General features: G+C 38.0%; 3 protein-coding genes across 3 annotated transcripts; all 3 read left to right on the top strand.

The window, feature by feature from the left end:
- Positions 1-2096: 2096 nt before the first annotated feature.
- Positions 2097-15195, top strand: snx6 (sorting nexin 6). The gene is made up of 15 exons (XM_053632868.1): positions 2097-2102; positions 2675-2794; positions 2934-2984; positions 4156-4260; positions 4654-4764; positions 6589-6710; positions 6819-6942; positions 7205-7300; positions 7532-7637; positions 10159-10234; positions 11699-11738; positions 12016-12102; positions 13742-13901; positions 14069-14154; positions 14324-15195. The coding sequence occupies exons 1-15, from the start codon at positions 2097-2099 to the stop codon at positions 14375-14377; spliced, it is 1344 nt and encodes a 447-aa protein (XP_053488843.1). The 3' UTR covers positions 14378-15195.
- A 963-nt stretch (positions 15196-16158) lies between these two features.
- On the top strand, positions 16159-18860 carry eapp (e2f-associated phosphoprotein). Its single transcript, XM_053633134.1, has 6 exons — positions 16159-16291; positions 16857-17041; positions 17128-17238; positions 17343-17457; positions 17982-18113; positions 18229-18860. The coding sequence occupies exons 1-6, from the start codon at positions 16221-16223 to the stop codon at positions 18545-18547; spliced, it is 933 nt and encodes a 310-aa protein (XP_053489109.1). The 5' UTR covers positions 16159-16220; the 3' UTR covers positions 18548-18860.
- Positions 18861-19858: 998 nt separating this feature from the next.
- Positions 19859-27156, top strand: sptssa (serine palmitoyltransferase, small subunit A). The gene is made up of 2 exons (XM_053633623.1): positions 19859-20018; positions 26610-27156. Exons 1-2 carry the CDS (start codon positions 19916-19918, stop codon positions 26711-26713), a joined length of 207 nt encoding a protein of 68 aa, XP_053489598.1. The 5' UTR covers positions 19859-19915; the 3' UTR covers positions 26714-27156.
- The last annotated feature ends 288 nt before the right edge of the window (positions 27157-27444 follow it).

Below are 27444 nucleotides of genomic sequence, written 5' to 3'. Positions count from 1 at the left end.
TTATTACAGAGGATGACAGCTGGGGTGAGGCCTAAATGATATTAATGTTATTTTGTTGCGGTTGATGTTTATTGGGCCAGTCCAGTATAAAATGGACATATGAATGTTGGCTTTATTAGTATTATCAAGTCAAGTAAGGTTTATTTATCATTTACACAGTATGTCAAGACATACAGTATGTACATCAAAATGCTTATGGTGAGGCTTAGATAAATTGCTCACATTTAACATAAGGCACAGATTATAAAAACCTACACACAACACAAGAGCAACAACTCTCAACCTAATTTAGACACATGATTAAAACAGAATAAATTAAGTACAATGCAATATACAGTATATCATAAGTAAGTGGCAAACACTTTCAGTAGTGTAGACAAGACAAACCATTGAAATGTGCTAAAGTAAGGTGTAAAATGATTATGTGGCAGAAAGGTGGGGAGTTTTAGTAATTTAACCCACTTAATAGCTGTTAGTTTTGAGAAAATCACACTGGGTGATGATTACATTTGTGTATACACCACCCATCACCTGAGAATACCTTCTGTTCTTATAGTTTTATTGATAACCAAAGCATTTTACACTTTAGGTGTACCTGATAAGCTCCTTATTCCTTGTGGACCTAAAGAGAGAACATCAGTGCACGGTGGCTTAGTGGTTAGCATGTTTGCCTCATACGTCCAGGGTTGGGGGTTTGATTCCTGCTGTGGTCCTGTGTTTGTGGAGTTTGCATGTTCTCCCCGTGTTTCCTCTGGCTAATCCAGTTTCCTCCCCCAGTCCAAAGACATGCATGGGAGGCTGATTTTCATGTCCATAGTGTATGAATGCATGTATATACCATAGGGTGTGTGACCGTGCCCTACGGTGGATTGGCACCTGGTCCAGTGTGTACACTGCCTTGTGCCCAATGCTTCCTGGGATAGGCTCCAGGTTCCCCGTTACCCAGTAGGATAAGTGGTATAGAAGATGGATGGATGGATTAATCTAATGGGAGTGTTTTTTTGTAGTTGTTTTTTAAAAAATACTGTGTTAGCCTAAGCCAGGGGTGTCTAATCCTATCCGGATAGGTCTGTTGTGGGTGCAGGTTTTCATTCCAACCAATCAGAAATCACACCTGAGTCTACTGAAAGCCAAGCTCAACTGATTAGACAGTTGGAATCAGGTGCATCTCCTCCTTGATTGGAATGAAAACCTACACCCACACCAGCCCTTTGAGAATAAGATTGGACACCCTTGACCTAAGCAGTGTAGTAGTACACATAATGCTTGAGATGCCACCTAGTGGTTATACTGCAAACGCTTCATGTTGTAAGTCAAGTTTTGTTTATTTACTGTACACTAATAAAAAAATTTGTTAAGCTATTAACATATTAGCATCACTACCTAACACTGATGGTTGGATGGCATGTCTCAGCTTTAAGTCACTTAAGTTCCTGCATACGAATTTGCCAAATAAATACATGAAATTTAAAATAATCTACATTAAGGCAAAAGTGAAAAGGTAGTGCACAGCCTGAGAAATATTAGAAAATGAAATCCAGATGACAACATTATGGGAAAGGACATGTGTAGTGTATGTTCATGTAGATTTTGTTCAACTATATATATTAACTGATTCACTAGCTGACTAAGTGTTACAGTATAAAACACAGGTAAGGACACTGCAGTTCTAATCATCATAGTTCTTTTTATCTTCCAAAACAATATTTCCTTGTGCAAATACATTGCATACATCCAGTACAATACAAGCCAAAATAGCAATAGTGCAAAGTAGGAAGTGCATTTAATTTCTACTTCACTTAAATGACATATTTCCTCCTTACAAATACAGCATAACCTGCCAAATATTCTGCTGTATAACAAGATAGTGATATTTGCTGCCACAGATGCATTACAAAACTGTAAGCTCCATTAAAACTGAAGCACAATTACATTCATATCTTACTTGGTTGCCTTAGGTATAATTGCTACCTCACAGCTCCAGGGTCCCTGGTTTGATCCTGAGCTCAGATTACTTAGTCTTTGGGGAGTTTCTGTACATGTTCTCCCCATATCCATGTGGGTTACCTCTGGGTTCTCCAGTTTCCTCCTGAAACATGACAGTCAGTAGACTGGCTGTGCTAAATTGTGAATAGTGAATGCATGTGTGAGCATGTGTGTATGGTGGCCTGTTATGGACTGGCGTCTCATTCAAGGTGTGTCCCTGTGATCCAGACCAGGATAAAGCAGTTTCTGACTGATGAAATTCTAGTCAGGTGTGCCTCATGTGCAAAAAAATAAAATAAATCTTCAGTGATCCTGTCCTTGCCTATATGAATATGGAATATTGTAATATGCCAATACATTTCAACATATTATTAATAGAATGTTGTAATATAGCATATTTTCAGTATAATATGTGCACTTGTGTTGAGTAGGCGTCTCCAAAACTGCACCATCTCCACGTCTTATCTCCCCAAGCTCACAGACCTATCTATATCTCAAAAGCAAAACATGGGTGCAGTGTAGTCTATACAATGCACTACCTGGGATGAACACTACATGCTCATGATCTTCAAAAACACCAAATTCAAGCAGTAAATTTCTTCTCAAACGCTTTATACGGATTAGGCTGATTCCTTCCCACTTTATTTAACGCACTATTTACTACGTGTCCTCTTTGGAAGTGTGCTAGCTCGTGTGCAGTAGCAGCTCAGTGACGCGCCTCGAGGCTCCGCCCACTGTATTCGCGGCCTCACGTGACGTCACACCCCATCGCCGGATCCGTACTCCACCCGCAGGAGCAGCCATGATGGTGGGTTTTTCTTTACAATTCCTTTAACTTGCACAGTGTTTTAAACTTGCATGTCTTCGCTGTAGGTTTCCTCAGATGTGAACTGTCGAGAAAATGTTTAAGCGACGCATTTCTGCTCTCTGTGCCTTCCTTTTGACAGCAAGAAGGGCTGGACGATGGTCCCGATTTCCTCTCTGAAGAGGACAGAGGAGTAAGTTTTTTTTTTTTTTTTTGTGGTGTTTTTTTCCCTTCTTGTTTGCCAATCCCATCGGCTCTGCTGAAGCGTTCTAAGATATTTATTTTATGCAGTGTTCACTGGGTGATATTGGGTTTAGCTGTATCAATCACGTCACGGTCAATGTCGTTTAGTGCTACAGGCTAATAGGCAGGTAGTGAGAGTCAGTTGACTTCCTGATGGCAGTTAGCTAGCTGCTATTACGATTGTTCAAGAAACGGAACCGTTAACCCGCTTTAACTCATTTATCCCGCTTTAACTCATTTAACCCACTAACAGCAAGTCTAGACAGCATTCTGGGCCAATTTTATATTATTTTTTGTGTCTATATTAGCTTGTCTTGTACCTTGGGCAGAAAACAAACAGCTGGGGAAATGTTAGCAGTAAACGCTGTCAGAAAGTGGTGTTACTGTTACTGGAACTACTGGTAACTGGTGTTACTGTTACTGGAACTACTGGTAACTGGTGTTACTGTTACTGGAACTACTGGTAACTGGTGTTACTGGAACTACTGGTAACTGGTGTTACTGGAACTACTGGTAACTGGTGTTACTGGAACTACTGGTAACTGGTGTTACTGTTACTGGAACTACACGGATAGATATGATTTTCAGTGCTTCCTCTGTCATTCTTACAGAACTTCCCTCCGTAAATCTGTTTTATTTTCATATATATAGTGCCTTTTAAGAATGCCTTTGACAAGGCTGGATCGGGAAGCTGTCACAAGGTTGCAATGGACGTGCAATTGCATGCATATCATAACACTAGATGTGTTAATACGAGTTCATCATAAGTGTGAGAGATGACTCTGTGTGGGTGTTTACAAACCAATGCCGGGATTGTTTTGTAAATAACTTTTCAGCAAAATGTAACTTTAATTTCCCATATGTATGGAGACTTTTGGGACACCCTGGGTATATTTACAGATTGATGCCCTCAGTCCAGAGCCAGTGATTGAAACAAGGTGTCAGAACTGATACTTCAGAACAACAGTCTATCACTTTCGAAATAACAATATAAATTCTACCTATAGAACACAACATGCACATGATTCTTCTATTATGAAGACTAATTTTCGAACACTCCATGATCCACTGTGAATTGAAATGTGTGTGATGAAAGCATTGCTTTTTCAAATGATTTACAGCCAAGGGCCGTTAATGTGGACCTTCAGACTGATGCTACATTACAAGTGGACATTTCAGATGCACTGAGTGAGAGAGACAAAGTGAAATTCACCGTCCATACGAAGGTATGCAAGTGATGTTCGAAAATATGGCTGGGTGGCAAAACGATCTTATCGTGATACAGTTTTGATTTTTATATCATTTCTACAAACAAACATAAATAGAGAGTGGGGAAAATAAAAAAAATCAGTAGCAAAACAGAATAAAGTCCAGTCAGTTTATGCTACTGTGAGTAACAAATGTGCCTGTGGTACTTCAGGAAATGTGTATTATGGCATGACTAATTACAATATTGACATTGACACACAGCTCAGCCCCATGCAAACATGCAAATTATATTTCAACTAAGCGATAATTGTAATTCTAGATATTATACAGTTTACCCTTTTCTGATGACAAATGGTCTTTTTGGCTTGAACATTTAATTGATCATATTTTTTTTTGTCCTGATTTTCTAGAGCACTCTTCCCAACTTCAAGCAGAACGAGTTCTCTGTGGTGAGACAACATGAAGAGTTCATCTGGCTTCATGACTCCTTTGTGGAGAACGAGGAATATGCTGGGTTTATTGTAAGTACAGCAAATATCTACAACAGACATTTTTTCTGGTTGGGCCGTAGATGTTCACAACCTGTTTCAAAATTTACCTGCTTCACATGAAAATGTAGACCATTTCGTGTCTCTGACAATTTTTTTTTTTTAGAGATTCAGAGAGTGTGTTTAATTTTAACTGCTAGTCTAAACATGTACCACTGTGCAAAAGTCTTAGGCATCCTATTTTTAAAAAAAAAAAATTTGTGCAAATTTTATTATAGATTTTTATTTTATGACTTCGATTATTGAGTCAGTACAAAAACATTTTAGATTTCCAAACATTGTTTTTCCAGCATAAAATGAAATTTTACAGGAAAATGTTTGTATGTCAGTAATGAAAGCAGCATATTACATAATAGACACTTTTCAAACAAACACAATGATTACTACTGGGTTTGGCTGCAAAAATAAGAAGCAAGTGCAACAAAGTCTCCAGAAGAACTGTAGCTGGTCCTGCATGATGCTCAATAACACTTACAGCTCATTTCCTTATAAAACCATGCGAACTGTGCCTGAGACTACTATCTTTATATATATATATATATATATATATATATATATATATATATATATATATATATATATATATTAGTGTGTGTGTGTGTGTGTGTGTATGTGTATATATGTATATTTATATATATAATATAATATAAGGGTTGTCACACCAAATGTTGACTTTCATTTGTTATGGTTTACTGCTCTTTATAGTATTTTTTTTTTTTTTTTAAATGTAGAGATATTTAATAAAATGATCTTTTGACATCTTTGCTCTACAGCATTTCTTTGCATGTGCCCAAGATTTTTGCACAGTACTGTATAGTGGTTATCATTATGAAACAGTTTATTGATCGTCTTAAATTGAAGCTGTGGACATTATGTGTCAGGGTAATCAGTTCCTTCAGGATTTTGCTGTTTAACGATTGCAGAAATTAATGCAAACACTGCAATATTTGGAGCCGCTTGAAATTTTTCAAAATTACCACAGATTTGGGCCAAGACACGTCATGTGACGACATCACAACACGCATTCAGTAAAAAGCCCTCAGTCAAACTCCACCAAATCCTGTTCGGACTGTGCAATGCACGAAGCATGATGGTGCACTGTCATAATTCATGAAGTGTTGAAGTTCAGTGCATCACAGGAAATAATAAAAATTACATTGTCCCAGTTTTCCAAAGGCATCAGAGCAGAGTGGCCGCTGTAAAGAAGCAGAAGAACTTTTCTAACTTATCTGAGCCATTACCTGCTAATGGTAATAGATGTTAATAGAATTTGTTTACTTTGCTTTAGATTTATTTACAAAGTTAATGGGTATGTTTTTTTTGGGCGGGGGGGATAAAGAGAAATCAATATTTTACACATTGTCTACTTTTTTCTTTTCTTTTTTTTTTCCCCCCATTGTAGGTAAGCTGTTAACTACTCTGTGATTTTGATCTGCATAACTGAATCAGTACATTTGGTGTGTTTCTTCTGAGGGAGAATACTTTTAGCAGCTCAGTCATATGTCTCTGCACAGGTTAATATTCTGGCTCGCTCTGTTGCTGTGTGATTTATTTCATTTGGAATTTACTTTGGACCCAGGCTTCTCTGCACCAAAAGCTATATAATACCTCTCAAGTGAATTATTCATAGCACTTAACATTAGACACAGTGTTTGCTTTGTGCATTTAAAGACTGACACAGTGACCACTGATATCATTAGTGTGAGTGCTCCATTAGCATTACTCTCAGCTCGTCAAAAGGCAGAACAGTTTTGGAAGCAAGGGAGATCATAAAAATGATCATAAATATGTTGCCAGATCCCACCTGCGCCTCCGAGACCAGACTTCGATGCCTCGCGAGAGAAGCTGCAGAAGCTGGGTGAGGGTGAAGGCTCCATGACCAAGGAGGAATTCACTAAAATGAAACAGGAACTTGAGGCGTGAGTCACTTTCATTTACACACCTGGCAAAATGGTTCACTCAGTTTTAGTGTTGCATTAATGGTTTATGAGTCAGTATCAACGGTTCTAATGCATATCGTGTTTCAGCGAATACTTGGCCATCTTCAAGAAGACTGTGGCGATGCACGAGGTTTTCCTCTGCCGTGTCGCTGCCCATCCTGTCCTGCGGAAAGACTTAAACTTTCATGTTTTCTTGGAGTACAACCAAGATGTAAGTGTATGCTTTTTGAAGTGTGCACCATATTTCCTGGCCTGTTCTAACCATGAATGTGTGATCTGTTCATGATCTGTGATCTGTGATCCGTGATCTGTTCAGCTAATTGTGAACTATTCTAAGCAGAAATCCTCATCCTTTGAGCAAGAACAGTTTCTTGACATATTTCTACCTCTTGTGATAATGAGCTTGGTTAAAAAGTCCCATTAGTGCAGCGTTATTGTAATTTCACTTCCACGTTTTTGCTTGTTTCTGGCAGCTAAGTGTACGAGGCAAAAACAAGAAAGAGAAACTGGAGGACTTTTTCAAGAATGTGGTGAAGTCTGCAGATGGAGTTCTAGTGGCAGGTGTGAAGGTGAGTCATGTGAATATGTGACTGTCATGAGGTTTGAGTGAAGACACTGTAGGAAATGATTTACTAATGGATGCTTGGAATTCATTTATCATTTCTAATGTATTTATGCATGAACAGACCTGGCCTACAGTTCTTTGATGATTAGCTCCTAAATTATTCATGATAAAATCATGTGACTCCTAATGACTTTATTTTTCACTTCTACCTGTCTCTTATTCTGTTTAAATACAGGATGTAGATGACTTCTTTGAACACGAGAAGACATTCCTTTTAGAGTACCATAACCGTGTCAAGGATGCCTCCATCAAGTCTGACAGAATGATCAGGTCTCACAAAAGTAAGCTTCATTTTCACCTTTTTACTATGAACATTTTTATTGACACAATGTATTATTGCAGCACAGTGTTTTATTGAACATTGCACATGTGCACAGTTTTATTATGAACAAGCAGTGATTACTCAGACTGGTAACCGCCTAAACCTGCATGAAGTAGAAAATACACATTAACATGACTTGGGCTCAATCAGCTCCCTAGCTCATGAATCATTATATTGTGTACATGAGCTCGGGCACTGTTAAGGACCCTGGCTCACTACACATCGGGTCACTGAGTCAATTTCCAGCGACACGGCTATGTACTCGTATTGTAAAACGTCACCACTGGCATTTAACACGGCATATAACAGGCAGGACTGATATCTGGCTTTCTGACATTATATTTCATATAAATTTGTTAGCTTACTCGCATGCATTTCTGTCATGGTACTTCATACAGGATCGTAGGCTAGCTAGTGGATTAAAAAAAAATTGTGACATTTAAACTCAAATAAAATATATAGAATGTCAAATAAAGTAAAAAAAATAATATACTAATATTATATAAACTAATATAAGTGATCATTTAAGAGCTACAACAATAGCAAGCTACTTAAATTTGTAGACTAAGTTGACAGAGTTCTTCCGCCATTTCCAGTAAGGGAGCATAGTCAGAAGTGACGCGCCCTGATGTTTGTGGTTCGTTGTGGGATTTTTTTTTTAGGAAGCGAACGTTCCTGTGCACTGGAAGGATTTTGCGATTGAGACAGGCCTTAAAATATCCGACTCCCGATCAGTGCCCTGACTGCTGAGCTAGGGAGCTGATTGAGACGCACCCTAGGTCTTTTTGGTTTATATTCATTTTTGAAAGCATTCTTCAGCATTAATCAATGGTCTTGGGAGACATATTCATTTTATTAGGTAGTCCTACATAGTGATGTCACGATACGAAAAACTCTAATAGTCGGTACCGATACCACCAAAAGTACACAATACTCGATACCAAAGAGAGAGAGAGATTTTAGTTATCAAACACTGTCTGACAATGAGTGGCGGTACACTCCTAAACGCGCTCACACACGTACTCACACACAGACGCGTGTGTGCACACACCTTATACTCTGAATGCAGCATTAGTTTAAATTCACTGATATGGTGGCAGGCCAAAAAGATTTATTAAAAGCATGAACCTTTGAATAATTATTAGTGACATTAAGCTACATTTTGCTGACAGGACCTGGGCTGAATGGCGATGCATGGTGGTCCATTAGGAGGTAGTTTATAACATTGCAATGCGTTAGCGTCGTTAACAAATAACTGGCTATCGCTAACATTACATGGAGCATAACATTAGCTGGTTTCACGGCAACAATGCAGATGCCTCAAACAAACATAATATAGGACCGTCTTTCAGGTGCTTTGCCAAATTCCAGGTGTTTCCTCGCTTTGTTTGAAATGAACGATAGCATCGGTTGCACACCAGAAACTGATACTAGCTTTCCTCTCTTTTCCTCTCATCGAGTCGGGGCGGAGCTAAACTTGTTAAACTAAGCTAATCTTCTGTAGTGTGCTTGTAGGCATTCCTCTTCTTCTTCACCACTTGTGGACCGACTAAAACACCCGCGCGTATTTGCTGCCCCCGTCAGGTCCGGAAGAATTGCAACCTCCATCAAAATCGATTCAAACGCTAGTGCAGAAAAACAAGTACCGTCACGTTTTAAGAATGTTGGTACTGACTTGGTACCAAAGTATCGGTTCTCGTGACATCCCTAGTCCTACACAGTAATTATGTAATAAGCTGTTTAGCAGAGGGGGAAATAAATGTGCATCAGTTTTCATTTTAACCTACTTTTCTGATGACAACCATTTCACCATCATTTATTTCTGCTGAAATAAACACTGATGGTTGTAAAAGCAGACACAACACTTTTACAAAGGAGTAAAAGATCTCAAAAGAGACAACATATCATTACACATTTTTGCATTTCATAATAGTGATAGATTTAGTGATCTGACACACCAAAACAATTTCTTTACACCTCCGGACAGCATGTTACACTCTGTTTAAACCAACCTGATGTTAAGAGTGTGTGTGTGTGTGTGTGTGTGTGAGAGAGAGAGAGTTCACTGTACATCTCATGTACAGTGGTCTATACCTACCCTCTTTAAAATGCATTAATTTGCACACAAATATGGAAAGCAGAAAATGTTTGTTTGTTTTTTTCTGAGAGAGAAAAAAATGCCTGAGAAGGAAAAACAGACGTTCCTGATTCATGGCTGCTCATGGCTGAGTCATCTCTCTGACATGCTGTTCATTATGTGCTCTACAAATCTGAGTGATTTGGGTATTCTTTTCCATGTCAGTTTAAATGACCCACAGATGTGGAGAATAACGAGTGGGTTTGTCTTTTTAGCTGAGTGAAAGGATGCCTGAGTCAGTGCATGAATGATTATTCTTCCATGAATGTTTTTCCAGAGCGAAGCCTGGTGCAGGACTAGCTGTGTGTTGTGTTGGAGCTGTGTAACAGAAGCTCTTTTTCAGGTGCTGCAGAAGACATCAACAGAATTGCCTCCACGCTGTACACTTTAGGGACCCAGGACTCAACGGACATGTGCAAGTATGTGACTGTTACAGTTTTCATTCTCAAAGTCTAGGACATTATTGGCATGTTTTTGTTGTAATGTTCGATGTTTGTTTGATTTTAATTTTAAAACGTCCTCAGCGCAAATGGCTAACACTGCCTTCATTTGTGAATCTTTTCTTTTCTCACGTCATACTAATGTACTAATATTTTAAATCAGCCACATCTGAAGGTTTCAGTGTGTCTTTCAGTGTGTTTCAGTTGGGTATAACTGATAACGCAGTAATGTAACGCATTACATTTTAAATGTATGTAATCTGATTAGTTACTCATGTCAATAAAATTGTTACTTGCGTTACAAATTTATTGTTAAGAAAACAATATTAAGTAAAATGCATTTTTAATAAATCACGTTTTGCCCCGAAAATTTTTTTTTTTCTTTAGCCCCGAATAATTCTCCACTTGGAGAGGTTTGTCACTACATAACTGAACGTCAGTAAAGGAAGACGGAGGTGTTGTAATTTTATATCTTCAGTCAGACAGGGTTTACAGGAAAATACATGGAAACGCTCACGTCTTATTGGCCGATAGCTCTCAATCCTGCCAAACACTAGCTCACACAGTCAATGTGGGGAAAAATGGATATACACAGATTTTTAAAATGATTTTTTTTAAACCAGTAAAGGAGTTGAAACTGAAACACTAACATCCTCTGGTGCTGAGCAGGAAAACAAGGTGTGTCTTTATGAGTTCCAGTTTACGTTAACATGATATGAGCAGAGCATAAGGAAAAGATAATGTACTTTGTGTGACACTGTAGCAGCTAAACGCATACAATGTTATCGTAGCTGTGCCTCTCCTTGGCTCGCGACACCAAACTAGCCTAGGTAGAAAAGCTTTATATTTTATCGGTCTGGTAATTCTACAAACAGTGACAACACCCAAGACAAGTTTTATGATAAATCCAACTTTTTTTGATCGTCATACATTGACACACGCTACACTTACTGAAGTAACTATGAGTTTCACTTTGTAGTATATTTTTGTAGGTTTGATAGGTTTTAAAAGTAAGTTGAAAGTAAAGTAATTAGTAATCTGATTACTTTTTACATGCAGTAATCAGTAATGTAATCAGATTACAATGTTAAAGTAGTAATTAATAATCTGTAGTGGATTACTTTTTTTTTTTTTTGAGTACCTTACCCAACACTGGTCATCACATAAATAGTCACCAAGAAGCCCTCCCCTTTTCTCAGTTATATATTGCTGTCTGTTCAAAGAGACTCTAGGCTTAACACCTTCCCAACTAACTGCAGTAATTCCTGTTTAAAAATGCTTATGTGAAAGGCCATTTGATTTGTTCCATCTATTTCCAGGATATAGACCCATGTGTGTTGGTATACAAGTGCACTTTAATGTTAATGAGCTTCTTCATGCATTATCTTCATGTGTTTTAGAATGGCTAATTCTGTTTTTTTTTTTTTTTTTTTTTCTTTGTAGATTTTTCTTGAAAGTGTCGGAACTTTTCGAGAAAACACGGGTATGTAAATTTCTAGATTTTTTTGCAGCATTTTTCCGATATATCACGTTACAATAACTTCTTGTATGAGTAGCAGCTTCTCGAGCACTGCGATGTGATTGGAGATAAGATTAACTGGTTTAACTCTTTCAAATGTTTTCCTTTAACCAAGAGCAACCTCAGCAGTTTTACACCAACACAAGGCTGTAGTAATGAAATACAGAGTGTCAGGGATCATGAGGTCACCTGCTTGTTTCCTGGTAGTCCATTTTATGCCTCATGTCTGTTTCCTGTGTAGAAAATCGAAGCACGAGTTGCTGCTGATGAGGACCTAAAACTTGCTGACTTGTTGAAGTATTACCTCCGGGAATCACAAGCCGCCAAGGTACACTGTGTGACTCTTCAGCATATCATATCGTAAACACAGTCAGATCCAGGATTATTGGCACCCTTGGTAAAGATGGATAAGGAAGGCTGTGAAAAAAAATCCTTGTTAATTAGCTTAATCTCCCACTGAAAATATGCGAGAAATCTTACTGGTGTACGTTTATTCTAAGGAAGAATTTCTAAGAACAAATATCACAATTGATTTTTAACAAAAGCACATGTCACAGTTATTGGCACCACTGCATGTAGTACTTTTTGCAACCTCCCTTTGCGTCTTCTCATGTAATGTTTGATGAGATTAGAGATTTCAGAACAGGAATTTGTGATCACTCCTCAGTGGTCTCTCCAGTTCCTCCAAGGTCTGAGGTTCTCCCTTCTAGACTCTCCTCTTCAGCTCGCCCTACATGTTTTCAATAGAATTTAGGTTGGGAGACTGGTATGGCCATATCAAAAGCTTGATTCTGTGATCATTTAAAACATTTCTGTGTGCATTTGAATGTTTTGTTATTGTCATTTATCATGCTTTAATATCTAACCACGACCCAGTTGTATCTTCTTGGCAGAGACGGTCAGATTTTAATTTTAAATCCCTTGGATCTTCACAGAGCCTCAATGCCATGTATCCTAACAAGGTTCTCATTGCCTTTGGAGGAAAAACAGCCCACAACATTACAGATTCTCCATCTTGTTTTTTTTCCACCCTGTATAACCAACCATTTTCTTCCACCAAACCCACCAAAAAGTTTTATTTTTGTCTCCTCATACCATAGAACCCAGTTCCATTCAAAGTTCCTATGAACTGCAGTCACTGACATTTGTGGTTTGTTGAAAGAAAAGGCACACCAAATAGTTTGTTGAAATAAAAGTAGCGTTTAATTGTAGATTTGGAGACTTTGTGACCCAGAATACTGCCATCTTCTTCAAATCTCCAGCCGTGAACCTTGGAGAAATGAAGAGATAGTAAATGTTCCTTACCATCTCTGGGAGCAAAATATACTTTGCATCCTGTTCCTGGCAGATTAATTATAGCTCTTTTTGTTTAACAATTTAAATATTGTCCTAACAATGGATATGGGCATTTTCAGGTGTGATGCTGTTGTTTAAAGTCATTACCTAATTTATGAAGGTCAACATGCTTTTGTCTTTTATTTCATTTGTGTATGCTCTGATCTTCCCTGTTGCTGATAAACGAAGGGGAATTTGGCTTCTGTGTCACCTCATTTGAAACAGGAAGTCATGAATGACTGCTTAAGATTACTAAACACTCAAGTGAACTTACAAAAAGCAAAATATTATGGGGAACATCCTTCAAGTGTATTCTGTTCATAAGGATTTATTTGGGCGCCTGTAAGTGTGAGATGTGATTTGTTAACAACTATGTATATCTTGAGGCTTTTCATTTACTTAAATTTTTATTGAGATTAAGCTAATAAAGCACAAGAAGATTTCTTTACCAATTTTTACCAAGGTGCCAATAACTCTGGAGCTGATCATGCAAGTGTTATTTGCATTCTTACAAGTAATACTACTCCTACACTGCAGCATGGAAATTATGAGGTTTAGCATTTCAATTGTAGTCATGAGTGTTTGTTTTGGGCTTGTGCTGACTGCTGAGAAATGCTATCTCTGCCCTTCAGGACCTGCTTTACAGACGAGGAAGGGCATTAGTTGATTACGAGAATGCAAACAAAGCTCTGGACAAAGCCAGGGCTAAAAACAAAGATGTCCTTCAGGCAGAAACCACCCAGCAGGTTTGCTGTCAGAAGTTTGAGAAAATCTCCGAATCGGCTAAACAAGGTATTTGTTGTTGTTTCTGTCTTTTTCTCTCACTCTGAACAGTGCCTCGTTGTGATTAATGTGTCTACATGTTTACGTGTAAATGGCATTGCAGTTATCTGAGATTATACTGCTATTGTGCAAAATTTGTGTTTGGTTAACAAAAACCTGTTTTCATTCCTGTACAGAACTGGTAGATTTCAAAACAAGAAGAGTAGCAGCGTTCAGAAAGAACTTGGTGGAACTAGCTGAGCTTGAACTCAAACATGCTAAGGTAACTATAAATTCTATGAAAAGTTCATGTTTGTGTAAAAAAAAACAAAAAAACAAAAAAAAAACTTCTTGCCATGAAAGCATGCAAAAATTAAAAAAAGAAGAAGAAGGAAAAAAAATCAGAAATTCAATTGCAATGGTATTCACTGCTTACTCACCTCTGTTTTAAGGGGAATCTCCAGCTGTTGCAAAGCTGCCTGTCTGTTCTAAAAGGGGACACTTAAGACCCTGACCAGAGGTTCACTAGGGCTTTCCCTGTTTGGTCCCATCTTATTGGGAGGATGGAAGAGAGAGAGAGAGAGAGAGAGAGAGAGAGAGAGAGAGCATACCTGGGGTCTGTTTGTCAAGAAACAGTATGTATCACTGTTTGTATCACTACCTGAGACATCATACTCCCTCCACTGCCCCCTTAAACTGATGCGGCCCACTGTGGAAGATTTCCCAAGTCCACACAGCACAAGAATCTACAACTTCATCTAATCACGTCTTGTAACTTCTGATTGTTAATTGACGTTTTTCATGGGAGTCAATACATCAACATATATACATTGATGTCTAATTGTTTTTTCTATCTCGTTTATTTTTGGCTTATTGTAATCTTTAGTTTGGGTAATCCTTTTGAATGGATGATGCTCAGTTGACTTGTTCAAATTGAGCTAATGATATGATTAAACTGTATGTTCACTCAAAGCCTTGTACATGATGTATTAGTTTCCATTGTACTGCTATTAATTGGCTTAATCTGACTAATATTTTTTTACTACCCTATAGCAAATTCAAGCCACTTATTCTTTGTCATTCCTGATCATTATGTTTGCCTTAATTATATACTCTTATCTCATATTGTAAAAAAAAAACAAACTTTAAACTGAAAACATCCCCCAGGCTTTTGAAGTGCACTGTATATGAATGTGTGTTTTTCACAGTATGTGACCAAAGCTTCCATTTATTCAGATGGAGGAATGCTGACCGAAACAATAATACTGATGCTACAAATGGTGATGGACATGACATAAAAAAATAAATAATTCTGTACCTTGTGTGATAGAATTGATTCCACGTGAGTGAAAAGAAAAAAAAATTTCCTCAGATTTTTAACATGTACTCTCACCAGTTACAATAAAACATATCTGATATAAGAACCTAACTTGAAACACTGATGCTGCTATACATTTTCAACATGGGTATTAGAGGTGTATAACAAAACTGGGACTCTATGGAACAGCAGTAGGTGGTGCTCACATTACACAGTGCGACACCTTTACAGTGTTTATTTATTCTTCTGGGAATGCGTTATCCTGGTCAGGGTTGCAGGAGTTTAAAGTACTAATTTGTTTATATTTTGGTAACTAGAATCAACTAGGCTTGTACGAAGGCTTTGCAGGCAAACAAAATATCTGCTTGGTCAAAGGTTCTGTGGGAGTGGCTGGGATTGGTTGGAATTCCTTAGGGAGTTGTGGGATTGGTTGGAATTCCTTTCAAGAGTGGATTGGAAAGGGGATTATTGTGAATTTGTTTGGGAGTGGATGGGATTAGTCAGAATTTCTTCAGCAGTGGGTGGGATTGCTCTGAATTAATTGGGGAATAGGGTATTGGTCAGAACTCTTTTGGGGTGGGTGGGATTGACAAATTCAGGTACAGCTCTAATAGGCACCATCTATGCAAAGATCCCAGTGAGCCCCAGACTACACAGTTCAAAGTTTCCCCTGCTGACTATATGTATTAAGATAGATAATTAATTAATTAATTAATTAATTAATTAATTAACCTTCTCTGAGATGTATAGAAAAACTTCCGATTGTGTAGGTTAGTGGGCCACCAGCCTATATTTTATTCTATACAAAATCGAGGAGTAAATATTTAGACGTGAGTTTTTCGAGTAAATCTTGTTTCTTTATCTTCTGCTGAATCATCGACAAACTTTTATTTTGAAACATCACGTGAAGAGGAGGAAACTTGACCCGGAAACACTTAGCGGTCCGGTCACGACATCCTGCATGCTTCCGGGGTTTACAGTGCAGCAAAGTTTGGACTATTTCTTTATTTTTCTCTGGATTAAAACAAGCAATGAACCGAAAAGAAGAATATGATTCTTACGAGATTGAGGAACCAAGTGATGAAGAGAGAGCATGTAGCAGGTAAGTGTGGTTTAGTTTAATGCAATCATCAGCCAAGCCAAATGTGTGCGGATAGTGTGGAGAACAGACACTAGACCGTATTGAATTATAAATGTAGTGCAAACTTGTGTTGTATTATAAATAAATAATTGTAAAAATAAATAAAAATACATCAAGAAATCTGCGCTGCTGAAGCTCATGTCTACTTTCCTAGTTCAACAGTACAGCTTTCCTACAGTATACACTTAAAAGTGCACTACAGTTTATACTACATTTTCATACCGCGATAACTGAGTTACATAACATTTTACCGCGGGTTTTGATTGGTATTTAAACAATAAATATCCCAGTCTTATAGTAAAGAAAATCTTAGCTATAAGCCCCACAACTAACTCACATTTGTAGTTGTTAAACTCAGTTCATGGAGACGATTTTGTGTGAATTTGTCTGAAATAAAGAGTCAGTAACGCTGTTCATCTCTGGCCAGAATGTTGCCGTCCTCCTGAATGGTGCACAATATTAAGTTGAAGAGCGTTGTCCTTTCTACAAATGAACGCAGTGTGCTGGTCTGTTTTGACACCCTTAGTTCTGAGGATGAGCTCGACATTCTTCTTAACGGAACCCCGGACCAGAAGAAGAAGCTCATCCGAGAGTACCTGACCGGCGAAAGTGAGTCGTCCAGTGGGGATGAGTTTGAGAAAGAGATGGAGGCAGAACTAAGCAGCACCATTAAATCTATGGAGTGCAACTGGATGGGTCCGTGCACTCAAGGTAAGCATTACAACAAGTGCCGGATGTCTCCAGTGTTGATCTTGGCGTATTTGTGGTGTATCATCAGAATGTTATTTGAATCATAGGTGAGACCTCTGGGGTTAGCGGCAATACAGCGAACACAGACAGGACGCAGCAATCTCAACAATATGACAACATATACTTTGACTCAGATTCTGATGAAGACATCCAAGCTGGTAAGACCATAGCTATGAAGAGAATGCAGTAATGTTACATGTTCCTGCTTATATACATGCATTAATATTAATATTTGGCTTGTGCTGATTCTGTTTTTGTTCAGGTATCTCCCAGATCCAGCGAAGAAAGCAGCGCAATGTACTTACAAATGACGAGTTATTATACGACCCAGATGAAGATGATCGGGATCAGGCTTGGGTAGATGCTAAGAGAAAAGAGTGAGTACTGAAGAGCTCTGCCCTAATCAAATATATATGAAGTTTAATGTGGAATAGTTGTCTAATACGTTATTGTTTCTATAGTAATAGTAATAACTGTTGATATAGTGAATCTTTCTCTAAGGAAATAAATTTACCTCAGTACATTTTCCTCCAAGGGAACATTTTAAGGACTTTGTGCTTTCTGGTTTCTCTGTAACATGATAAACTTTAAGAGAGAGAAAAACATGAGCCTGGTGCTGGAGGGAATGGATGTTTCTAGCTCTTATAACATGCTAGACTTGTCTTGTGGCTATTTCAGAACAGGAAGCGTATTGATGAATCTATAAACCTATAATGCACGATGTGTCTATTTGTAATTTGCACATCACTGTGGTATAAGAGGTATAAAACACATTGGGATGTGGTGTTATACAAAAATAATTAACTTCAGGCAACACTCCACTGTACTGTGGATTATTTTCTTATAATAGCACACCCTGTTGTGTTTTATTCCTCACATATATATGTGTATATTTGGATAGATACAGATACAGGAGCCGGAGACGACCAGCGCCATCTGCACAGAGAAGAAACCAAGCTCAGCCTCTTCCGAGCAGTGATGCCATCCTCAACTGTCCTGCATGTATGACTACACTATGTCTGGACTGTCAGAGGTGAGGTCGCAATCACTCTCATTGTGATTTGTCACAACCCCTATGTTACTGCATTTCTGTAATATATTAATTTGTATATTTGCCTTAATTATAAAGTTCTTCTTTTCACACACAGACATGAGAAATACAGGACGCAGTACAGAGCCATGTTTGTGATGAACTGTACAGTGAATAAGGATGAAGTGCTGAAGTATAAAGCAGCAAAACAGAAGAAGCAGCGCAGGAAGAAGAGTCGTCAGGACCACATGGCCACATCAGCAGAGGCTAAGCCTGAGGCAGAAGCTGAAGCAGGACTGACTGACTCCAGATTGGGTGGGATGGATGAAGAAGAGGTCTATCACCCAGTCAAGTGTACTGAGTGTTCGACTGAAGTGGCTGTATATGATAAGGACGAGGTCTATCACTTCTTCAACATTCTTGCAAGCCATTGCTGATGAGATGCAAAGGACTCCAACACTGAGTGAATCCAAGCACCTCTTGCTTGTTAATGAAACACAGTTAAGAAGAAGGGCGTTCTGTCTTTGAAATGTATACTCATGCACAATGATGTAAATATCTGTAAAAAATGTTCTCATTTTGTTTACCATGTTTTAAAAATATGTAATGTTTTGTTTTATTTTTAAACTGGAGTGATGCAGGACAGACATTTGATATTTCCTAAACTTAAGTGTAAAGTGGTATTATTAGCTCACAGATGGTTCAAACATGTTTATTTCTTGCATTATTTGAATAAATCTTTTTTGAGTCCATTGTTTTAAATGATCTGTTTTACCATGGTCTAATGACAATAGAATTAATATGTTCTGTAAACCTTAGATTTCTGGAATAGCAACTTAATGTCTGGCTCAGTTTAGCACATTTAATCTGTTGGCCATTTGTTATTTACTGAACAGAGGATTGTACTGTGCCACAAATCTCTCCTGATTTGCATCTCATAAAGACATTTTAATCTTCCACAGTTTTGTAAGTATGACAATGTGTCCTACTCAGATCTTACTCCTATTGAACGCAATATTAGTATATGTATGTATTTGTATTGTGGATCTTGATTAATAGTAGTGCCTTATACGTACACTCACTGAGCACTTTATTAGGAACACCCATACTCCTATGACATGAATTGTGGCTGTTTTGAAAGCAAAGAGAGGCCCGACCCAATATTAGTATAGTGTTAATAATAAATAAAGTGCTTAGTGATTGTAGAATTTCAAGTGGACAGTGGGTATGACTTTTTGTGGGTAAATATTTTATATCGGGTATTCTGTCATCTATTTGGGCACAACATGACAACAGTAATTAGGAAAGACTTTTTGACTTTATATATATATATATATATATATATATATATATATATATATATATATATATATATATATATATATAATTACTCGTGTGGTCTGTTGGAATCAACAAACCTGCAGAAATATTTATTCTCAATTCTTTGTTTTCCAGGTTAAATACACACACAAACTGAATGACACTGTCTCAGTCCAAATATGTGTTTTAATTGTCAGAGCAAATTTCGCACATTGCTTGTTTACACAATGACTATTACAAAACTTAAAATACAAGCTATTTAAATAAATCCAAGACATTTCGTATTTATTTATTTATTGTTTTTCATTTCTCTTTTTAAATGCATATTAACCAGCTATATTTCCCCCCATGCCTATGATACAGACCGCCCCATGACGGCAGCTCAGCTCATCCCTACGTCACTAAAGATTTCCACCAATCAGCTCACTTTACAGAAACCGGAAAGGAGCGGAGAGGTAACAAGACGAACAAGACAAGCTAGCAACATGGCGTTAGGAGATGCGTGGAAACAAATATCTTGGTTTTACTACCAGTATCTTCTTGTCACGGCACTGTACATGCTGGAGCCTTGGGAGCGAACCGTCTTCAGTATCCTTTCCAGAAAATGTGTTTTTTATTTTGTGACAAATCTATACCGCTAAAGTTACCGGCGTTAACCAGGTTAGCAAGTAGCCTCGTTAGGTCACTGTGCAACAAGTTATCTGGCAACTTAATACTGTTAAAATGTTTGATTACGCTCTTGTCATATGCTATGTCTGTGAATGATAAAGAATTGCTCTACCTAACATTAGATTATTCAGTGTCACCCGCCCGCCTTTATAAAGTGCGCTAGGTAACGTTAGTGTATCAGACTCGAATTCTCCAGAAGATAGGATTCATTACTAGAATTGTCTTAAAGTTTGTGATTTAATATTTAAAGATCTCTTGTATTTTTGTATCTTGCATATAAAGCGTAGATCACCTGACGCGTTTAGCGTTTTACTGAAACTCACGTCATGACGTAACACGTTGGTGTAAACATACGTCTGTAGTATATACATCAACATACTGTATATCAACTGGTTACACCTCTTACAGGAGCACCTTGCTTGCAGAGTTGATGGACTTGCGTCCAAAGTTTTACTACATACTACATCTACACTGGTACATTTCAATAGTGATGGCAAAATAAAGCTTTCTGTAGCAGTTATCATAGCTCGAAACTTTAACACACTGCGCGCTACTGCCATCTGTTGGTGAAAAGCACGAAGTGCAGTTAGTACAAAGGCTCTGGCGACCAAAACTGCGCTTTTTTTTTCTTCGATAAGCATTGAAATAATGCATAAATATTACAGATGCACCGATCTGTAATACATGTACTACATGTAACACATTTCTCAGCTGATACAGATGAACCATTATTCAGAGTGATATCGGCCGTAACCGATAGTTCTGCCTTTTATGCCTTCTTTTAAACTAATAATAATTCCACAATTCTGAAGGAAATGCAAATAAAAACTTTATTCTTTCCATTTCAGCAAGTTGTTTCACAGTAACTGGTCTCATAAACAGAAAATGCATTACTCAAACTAATATTGAATGTTATTGAATTAATTCATATTAACATTGACTGAATTCTAAAAAACCTCCTGTTAGGCTCACATTCACTCACCACAAACAATTTCTACTCCATCATTGAACATCAAACTGGTTTTATATATATGTGTGTGTGTGTATAATATATATATATATATATATATATATAAAATGTGCTGCTCACTTCCGGTGTAAAATGTTAGTGGTGCCGAGCTTACAGAGCTCTGCACCAAAACAACAAAACTGCAGTTTTGTCATCATTCCACACAAGAGACATCATCTTTACACACATCATGAAATTTGTTTTCCCGCCCTCTTTTGATTGACAGGATATAATTGCCCCTGATCATCAGATGTTTTTAACCAATGGCGATGGCCGATAGCAGATGGCCTTTATATACATCGGTGCATCTCTAATAAATATATATATGTATGTATGTTTATATTATGTAAGTTTATATTATATAATAGTATTTATGCATTACTTTTTATGGATGCACAAAAAGCACTGAATTAAACTACAGTCCTAAATTAATGACAAAATCTCACTTTCACTGCACCTTGTAGTTTCTGTTACTCGCTGCCTTTAGGCATATTGTTTTACTTGTGTTTACTTTTGATCATAGTGTTTTAATTAGACGTTACAGATTACTTGCGCTCCTACACTGTATCACTGCGTCTACACCGCGAGTGAGGAGCAACGAGGCTACGTTACTAACAGATCACTTCTCTTATAATAAATGACAGAATTTACACTGCAAGCATGCAAATACAGCATATAATGACAATAAACTTAAGTTAAACTAAACCTTTTAGTTTAATAAAAGGTTTAGTTTAACTTGCACCAGTTTCCCCACGCCCTTGCACACAGTGGAGCATTTTGGATACAAACATAAGTTTGTGCTTGTGCATCACTGTCTTGTGTCCGTGCTACACAACCTGTGCTTTGTAAAGTTTGTTCTTCACGGTATTTAATATAAAATGCTCTCCTGCCCTGGAGGACTTGGAGGTTACACACTTTCTTCCTCAGTCATGTGATGATTCCGCCTCTGTCTGATGGTGACTGAGGTCATGTTGGGAATAAAAGGTAAAGTTGACAAACATTAAACTGAGGAAAGTCATTGTCGGTGACTCTGGGTATTTGTTAAAGCTAGCGGCGTCACAATATGTGCGTATGACATCATGTGCCATCGACTAGGAAGCGACTTATACTTCTGGTTAGTAAAAAACCCGCTAGTGTTCCATTTGAGACGATATTACCTTTCTAAAATCCACACACTAGACAGTAGTGCATAGTGTAAGTGTATAGTACGCCATTTGGGGCACTACGTTAGTATTTACTCGCTGATGTGTGTTTTCGGAACAGAAGTAAGGTAATGAGTAAATCTCCCCCGTGCCTCGCAGACCAACTAATCTATAATGAGATTCGTTGACAATTTTCATAATCGATTATTATTGATTTTTATTGATTAGTTGTTGCAGCTCTATTGTCTTCCATTACAGAGAATGGGTGATCATCAAGCACCATGAACATAAAATTACTTTCTGAGTAATGTCTCGAACTTTTGTGCTGTCAGATTTGAATTTTCTGGTGCTGTCAAATACTTGCATGATAGAGGGAGTCACACTAGCCTTTGTTTGGCATTTTTTAGCTGAAGCAGCCTCTGCTTTAGCTTTGATGAACTCATCATATAACTTGGCATGTCGGCATCTAAGGTGTGTAATCAAAGATTTAACGGAAGTGCCACCTCACGAAATTTTAGCAGTGCAGAACTTACAAACTGCAGTTTTGTTGTCATTGTTACCCAATTCAAAGTAATTCCACATAAGAGGCATCATTACACACAGCACAAATTCACCCTCTTATGATTGCCAGGATATAATTGGCCCTGGTCATGGGATTATCTATATATATATATATATATATATATATATATATATATATATATATATATATATATATATATATATATGTATGTATATATATATGTATATATATATATTAGTATCTCACAAAAGTGAGTACACCCCTCACATTTTTGTAAATATTTGATTGTTTTCATGTGACAACACTGAAGAAATGACACTTTGCTACAATGTAAAGTAGTGAGTGTACAGCTTGTGTAACAGTGTAAATTTGCCGTCCCCTCAAAATAATTCAACACATAGCCATTAATGTCTAAACCGCTGGCAACAAAAGTGAGTACACCCCTAAGTGAAATTGTACAAATTGGGTCCAATTAGCCATTTTCCCTCCCTGGTGTCATGTGACTTGTTAGTGTTACAAGGTCTCAGGTGTGAATGGGGAGCAGGTGTGATAAATTTAGTGTCATCACTCTCATACTGGTTACTGGAAGTTCAACATGGCACCTCATGGCAAAGAACTCTCTGAGGATCTGAAAAAAAGAATTGTTGCTCTACATGAAGATGGCCTAGGCTATAAGAAGATTGCCAAGACCCTGACACTGAGCGGCAGCACGGTGGCCAATACCATACAGCAGTTTAACAGGACAGGTTCCACTCAGAACAGGCCTTGCCATGGTTGACCAAAGAAGTTGAGTGCACGTGCTCAGCGTCATATCCAGAGGTTGTCTTTGGGAAATAGACGTATGAGTACTGCCAGCATTGCTGCAGAGGTTGAAGGGGTGGGGGGTCAGCCTGTCAGTGCTCAGACCATACGCCGCACACTGCATCAAATTGGTCTGCATGGCTGTCGTCCCAGAAGGAAGCCTCTTCTAAAGATGATGCACAAGAAAGCCCGCAAACAGTTTGCTGAAGACAAGCAGACTAAGGACAAGGATTACTGGAACCATGTCCTGTGGTCTGATGGGACCAAGATAAACTTATTTGGTTCAGATGGTATCAAGCGTGTGTGGCAGCAACCAGGTGAGGAGTACAAAGACAAGTGTGTCTTGCCTACAATCAAGCATGGTGGTGGGAGTGTCATGGTCTGGGGCTGCATGAGTGATGCCGGCACTGGGGAGCTAAAGTTCATTGAGGGAACCATGAATGCCAACATGTACTGTGACATACTGAAGTAGAGCATGATCCCCTCCCTTCAGAGACTGGGCCGCAGGGCAGTATTCCAGCATGATAACGACTCCAAACACACCTTCAAGACGACCACTGCCTTGCTAAAGAAGCTGAGGGTGAAGGTGATGGACTAAACCCTATTGAGCATCTGTGGGGCATCCTCAAACGGAAGGTGGCGGAGTACAAGGTCTCTAACATCCACCAGCTCTGTGATGTCGTCATGGAGGAGTGGAAGAGGACTCCAGTGGCAACCTGTGAAGCTCTGGTGAACTCCATGCCCAAGAGGGTTAAGGCAGTGCTGGAAAATAATGGTGGCCACCCAAAATATTGACACTTTGGGCCCAATTTGGACATTTTCACTTAGGGGTGTACTCACTTTTGGTGCCAGCGGTTTAGACATTAATGGCTGTGTGTTGAGTTATTTTGAGGGAACAGCAAATTTACACTGTTATACAAGCTGTATGCTCAATACTTTACATTGTAGCAAAGTGTCATTTCTTCAGTGTTGTCACATTAAAAGATATAATAAAATATTTACAAAAATGTGAGGGGTGTACTCACTTTTGTGAGATACTCTGTGTGTGTGTGTGTGTGTGTGTGTGTGTGTGTGTATTATTCACTCAAATTATCAGTTTCTCAAAAGACCCTCTAAATACAGTTTCTTTTTAATCAATTTCCAAAGCAGTCATGTGGTTGTCTGCCAAGACGAAGCACTGAAAGTGTTTCAGAGTATATTATATCAAATAAAATATATACTTCGCTACACTGCAGTTACTCCGTGGACTATACATATTTAAAATGTGTGTGTCTGTCTGTAAGCTGTTACAAAGTAACCTTTACATGTGGTTTTTGGCAGGGTGTAAATTAGCAGTACAAGAGTCAGCATAATTTCCATCTGGACATTGGCCCAAAGGAGTAACCTACTACATTCCTGTCTCCTATACATAGCACATAATTTCAGCATTGCCCTTATATGTTTCTTCCAGGTGCTCATTTGCCAATTTAGTCATTAATATCTGAAAGATATTTTTCTTATTGTTTAACCAAGAAATAAATGCATGTCTAATAATAATAATAATAATAATAATAATAATACTTAGACTTTTTGTTCTGTATGTGGTGCTGTTCTGGAACTGCTCAGGTAGCATCTGAGCATGATGGTTATCATCCAGGAAAGCGTTCAAGAATTAAGATTTAAAAAATCGTTTTGCTATCTCCTGACCAGTAGGGGGCAGTGTGCCAAAATGCTGCAGGTAACCTCGGGGCCTAATGGTGATGATACGTACCAAGTTTCATCATAATCCCTCAGAGTGTTGCGGAGATACAGCCTCAAGTTAAATTTTGCGTGTTAATTGTCTAATTTGTTATAGCGCCATTCGAAAATGGTATGGTGTGTCAAAATAATATAGTGCTTCTAGATGATGCAGGCCAATTTTCATGTAAATCAGATAAACGGTCTAGGAGGAGTTCAAAAAGTAGGTTTTCAAAACATTTAAAAATGGCGGACAGGAAGTTTGCTCGATCATGACATAATTGGTATCATTGTTCTTGGCTTGAAACACAGAATCTATCAGGATCAGTCTCATGATGGTAGGCAGAAGGAGTCAAAAGATATTAGTGTTTTTAGAAATAGCATTATAATTTTTGACCACAAGGTGTCGCTGTCCCGAAACTGAGTCCCTTCAGAGCATCCTGCCAAAGAGACACACTGATTCTAATAAGACCAATTTGATGATTTTATGGCAAACTGCTCAGAAGTTATAAGCAAAAATGTGCTTTTTTCATATCTCGTGACCACTTGGTGGCACTGTTAGTGCCTTATGGTATTGGCCTAATGGTGCTAACGCGTACCAAGTTTCATCACAATCCCTCAAAGCGTTGTGGATATACAGCCTCAAGTTCTATTTGCGTGTTCTTCATTGAATTTGTTGAAGCGCCATTCGAAAGCGGTATGGTTTATCAAAAGTCTGTGAATAACTTTTTGTCATGAGTGCCTCTAGATTATATAGGCCAATTTTCGTGCAAATCAAACAAATGGCGTAGTATGAGTTCGAAAAAGTAGGTTTTTCAGAAAATTCATAGGGCTAATCGAATCATCTTGAGCCAAGGAATCAGAGGAATTTTGTTTCTAGGACTCATGGTTCGAAAGTTATTAACATAAACGTGAGTGGAAATTTGGGCAGTTGGTGGCGCTATGGGGTTTGAGGTAGAGACTCCAAATTTGCTATAGTAACAGATCAGGCTGTCCTCTATCTGGGCTGCCATAGACTCAAGATCATAATAATAATAATAAGAAGAAGAAGAAGAAGAAGAAGAGTAATGAAAACAATAGTTAATAATAATAGCAATAACAGATCTGAACACTGCTACTACCTCTTCTTCTTCTTCTTATTATTATTATTAGTAGTAGTAGCAGCAGTAGTACTGTTTACCTTTCATTCATTTAAAAATGAGATCTTTATGAATGAAAACAAGAAGTTACTAATTTTTTTGTCCTTCAGTCTTGATAGAATCCTTTTAATCTTGTTAGTCCTTTTCTCTAAAATGCTGAATTCTTTAACCCCATGTCAGATTCTCTCCTGATATCTGTAGCAGCCATGGCTGTATACACTGGCTTTGTGTTTATGCCGCAGCACATCATGGCCATTTTACACTACTTTGAAGTGATCCAATGACCAGCACTCCAACCCTTCAGGCTGCTCAATGATTTCCCCTTGGCTTTTTTCCCCCTTTGCCTTTGACTACTGGAATCATAAAGGATTTGGTGAACTTGAACTGGGGAAATCCGATGACGAGCAGGCACAGGAATCATATGAACCAGTCCATTGTCATTTCTGTGGCGATGGGCCATGTATAAGTGCACAGCCTCCAAGACTCTAAGCACATACTGCCCTGTTAGTCAATGGTGTCCTGTTAGTCAGCGATCATTGTATATATAATGCTGCAGTTTTTATAATACTTTTTTTTTCATCTTTGAGGGCAGTGGCTTATTGAGAACGCTAAATATTTTGCAATAATAAATGCGTATATTTCAGTGTATACATATTGGTAACTGTTTTATAAAGATTTATCTTGACTGGTGATTAAATGATTTTGTTTGCCACAGTGGCACATTGTATACGTTGTATAGTCCTTTTTCTTTGACCTTCTGTGTGTTGATTCTGGTTGCTATTTTAAAACGAGACTGGTTAGTAACACTCTGGCGCCTTCTCCATGTATATTATTAAAAAACTAATTCAGTAAAAACCTCTTTCACTTTATATTGAGCCTACATTTTCTTTTATGTGCCTTTACAGAAGTGTCAACAGTTTTTATTCCATTGGTAAGTTTTCATTTATCTTAAAGGAGAGTTTCATATGTTCTTTATATTGTGTGAATGTCGTTCTGCCTGAAAAGTATCTAGAGT

Source organism: Ictalurus furcatus, chromosome 9 (genome assembly GCF_023375685.1).
Source record: "Ictalurus furcatus strain D&B chromosome 9, Billie_1.0, whole genome shotgun sequence".
Classification (NCBI taxonomy): Eukaryota; Metazoa; Chordata; class Actinopteri; order Siluriformes; family Ictaluridae; genus Ictalurus; species Ictalurus furcatus.
Note: the sequence above shows the minus strand (reverse complement) of the source record. Positions and strands in the feature narration are given on the sequence as shown.

Coding starts and splice junctions, on each gene's coding strand:
- sptssa (XM_053633623.1), top strand. CDS start 19,916: ATGGCGTTAGGAGATGCGTGGAAACAAATATCTTGGTTTTACTACCAG. Junction 20,019..26,609: donor TTGGGAGCGAACCGTCTTCA/GTATCCTTTCCA, acceptor ACCCCATGTCAG/ATTCTCTCCTGATATCTGTA.
- snx6 (XM_053632868.1), top strand. Junction 6,943..7,204: donor TCTTGGAGTACAACCAAGAT/GTAAGTGTATGC, acceptor TGTTTCTGGCAG/CTAAGTGTACGAGGCAAAAA. Junction 10,235..11,698: donor GACTCAACGGACATGTGCAA/GTATGTGACTGT, acceptor TTTTCTTTGTAG/ATTTTTCTTGAAAGTGTCGG.
- eapp (XM_053633134.1), top strand. CDS start 16,221: ATGAACCGAAAAGAAGAATATGATTCTTACGAGATTGAGGAACCAAGT. Junction 17,042..17,127: donor GATGGGTCCGTGCACTCAAG/GTAAGCATTACA, acceptor TTTGAATCATAG/GTGAGACCTCTGGGGTTAGC. Junction 17,458..17,981: donor GTAGATGCTAAGAGAAAAGA/GTGAGTACTGAA, acceptor ATATTTGGATAG/ATACAGATACAGGAGCCGGA.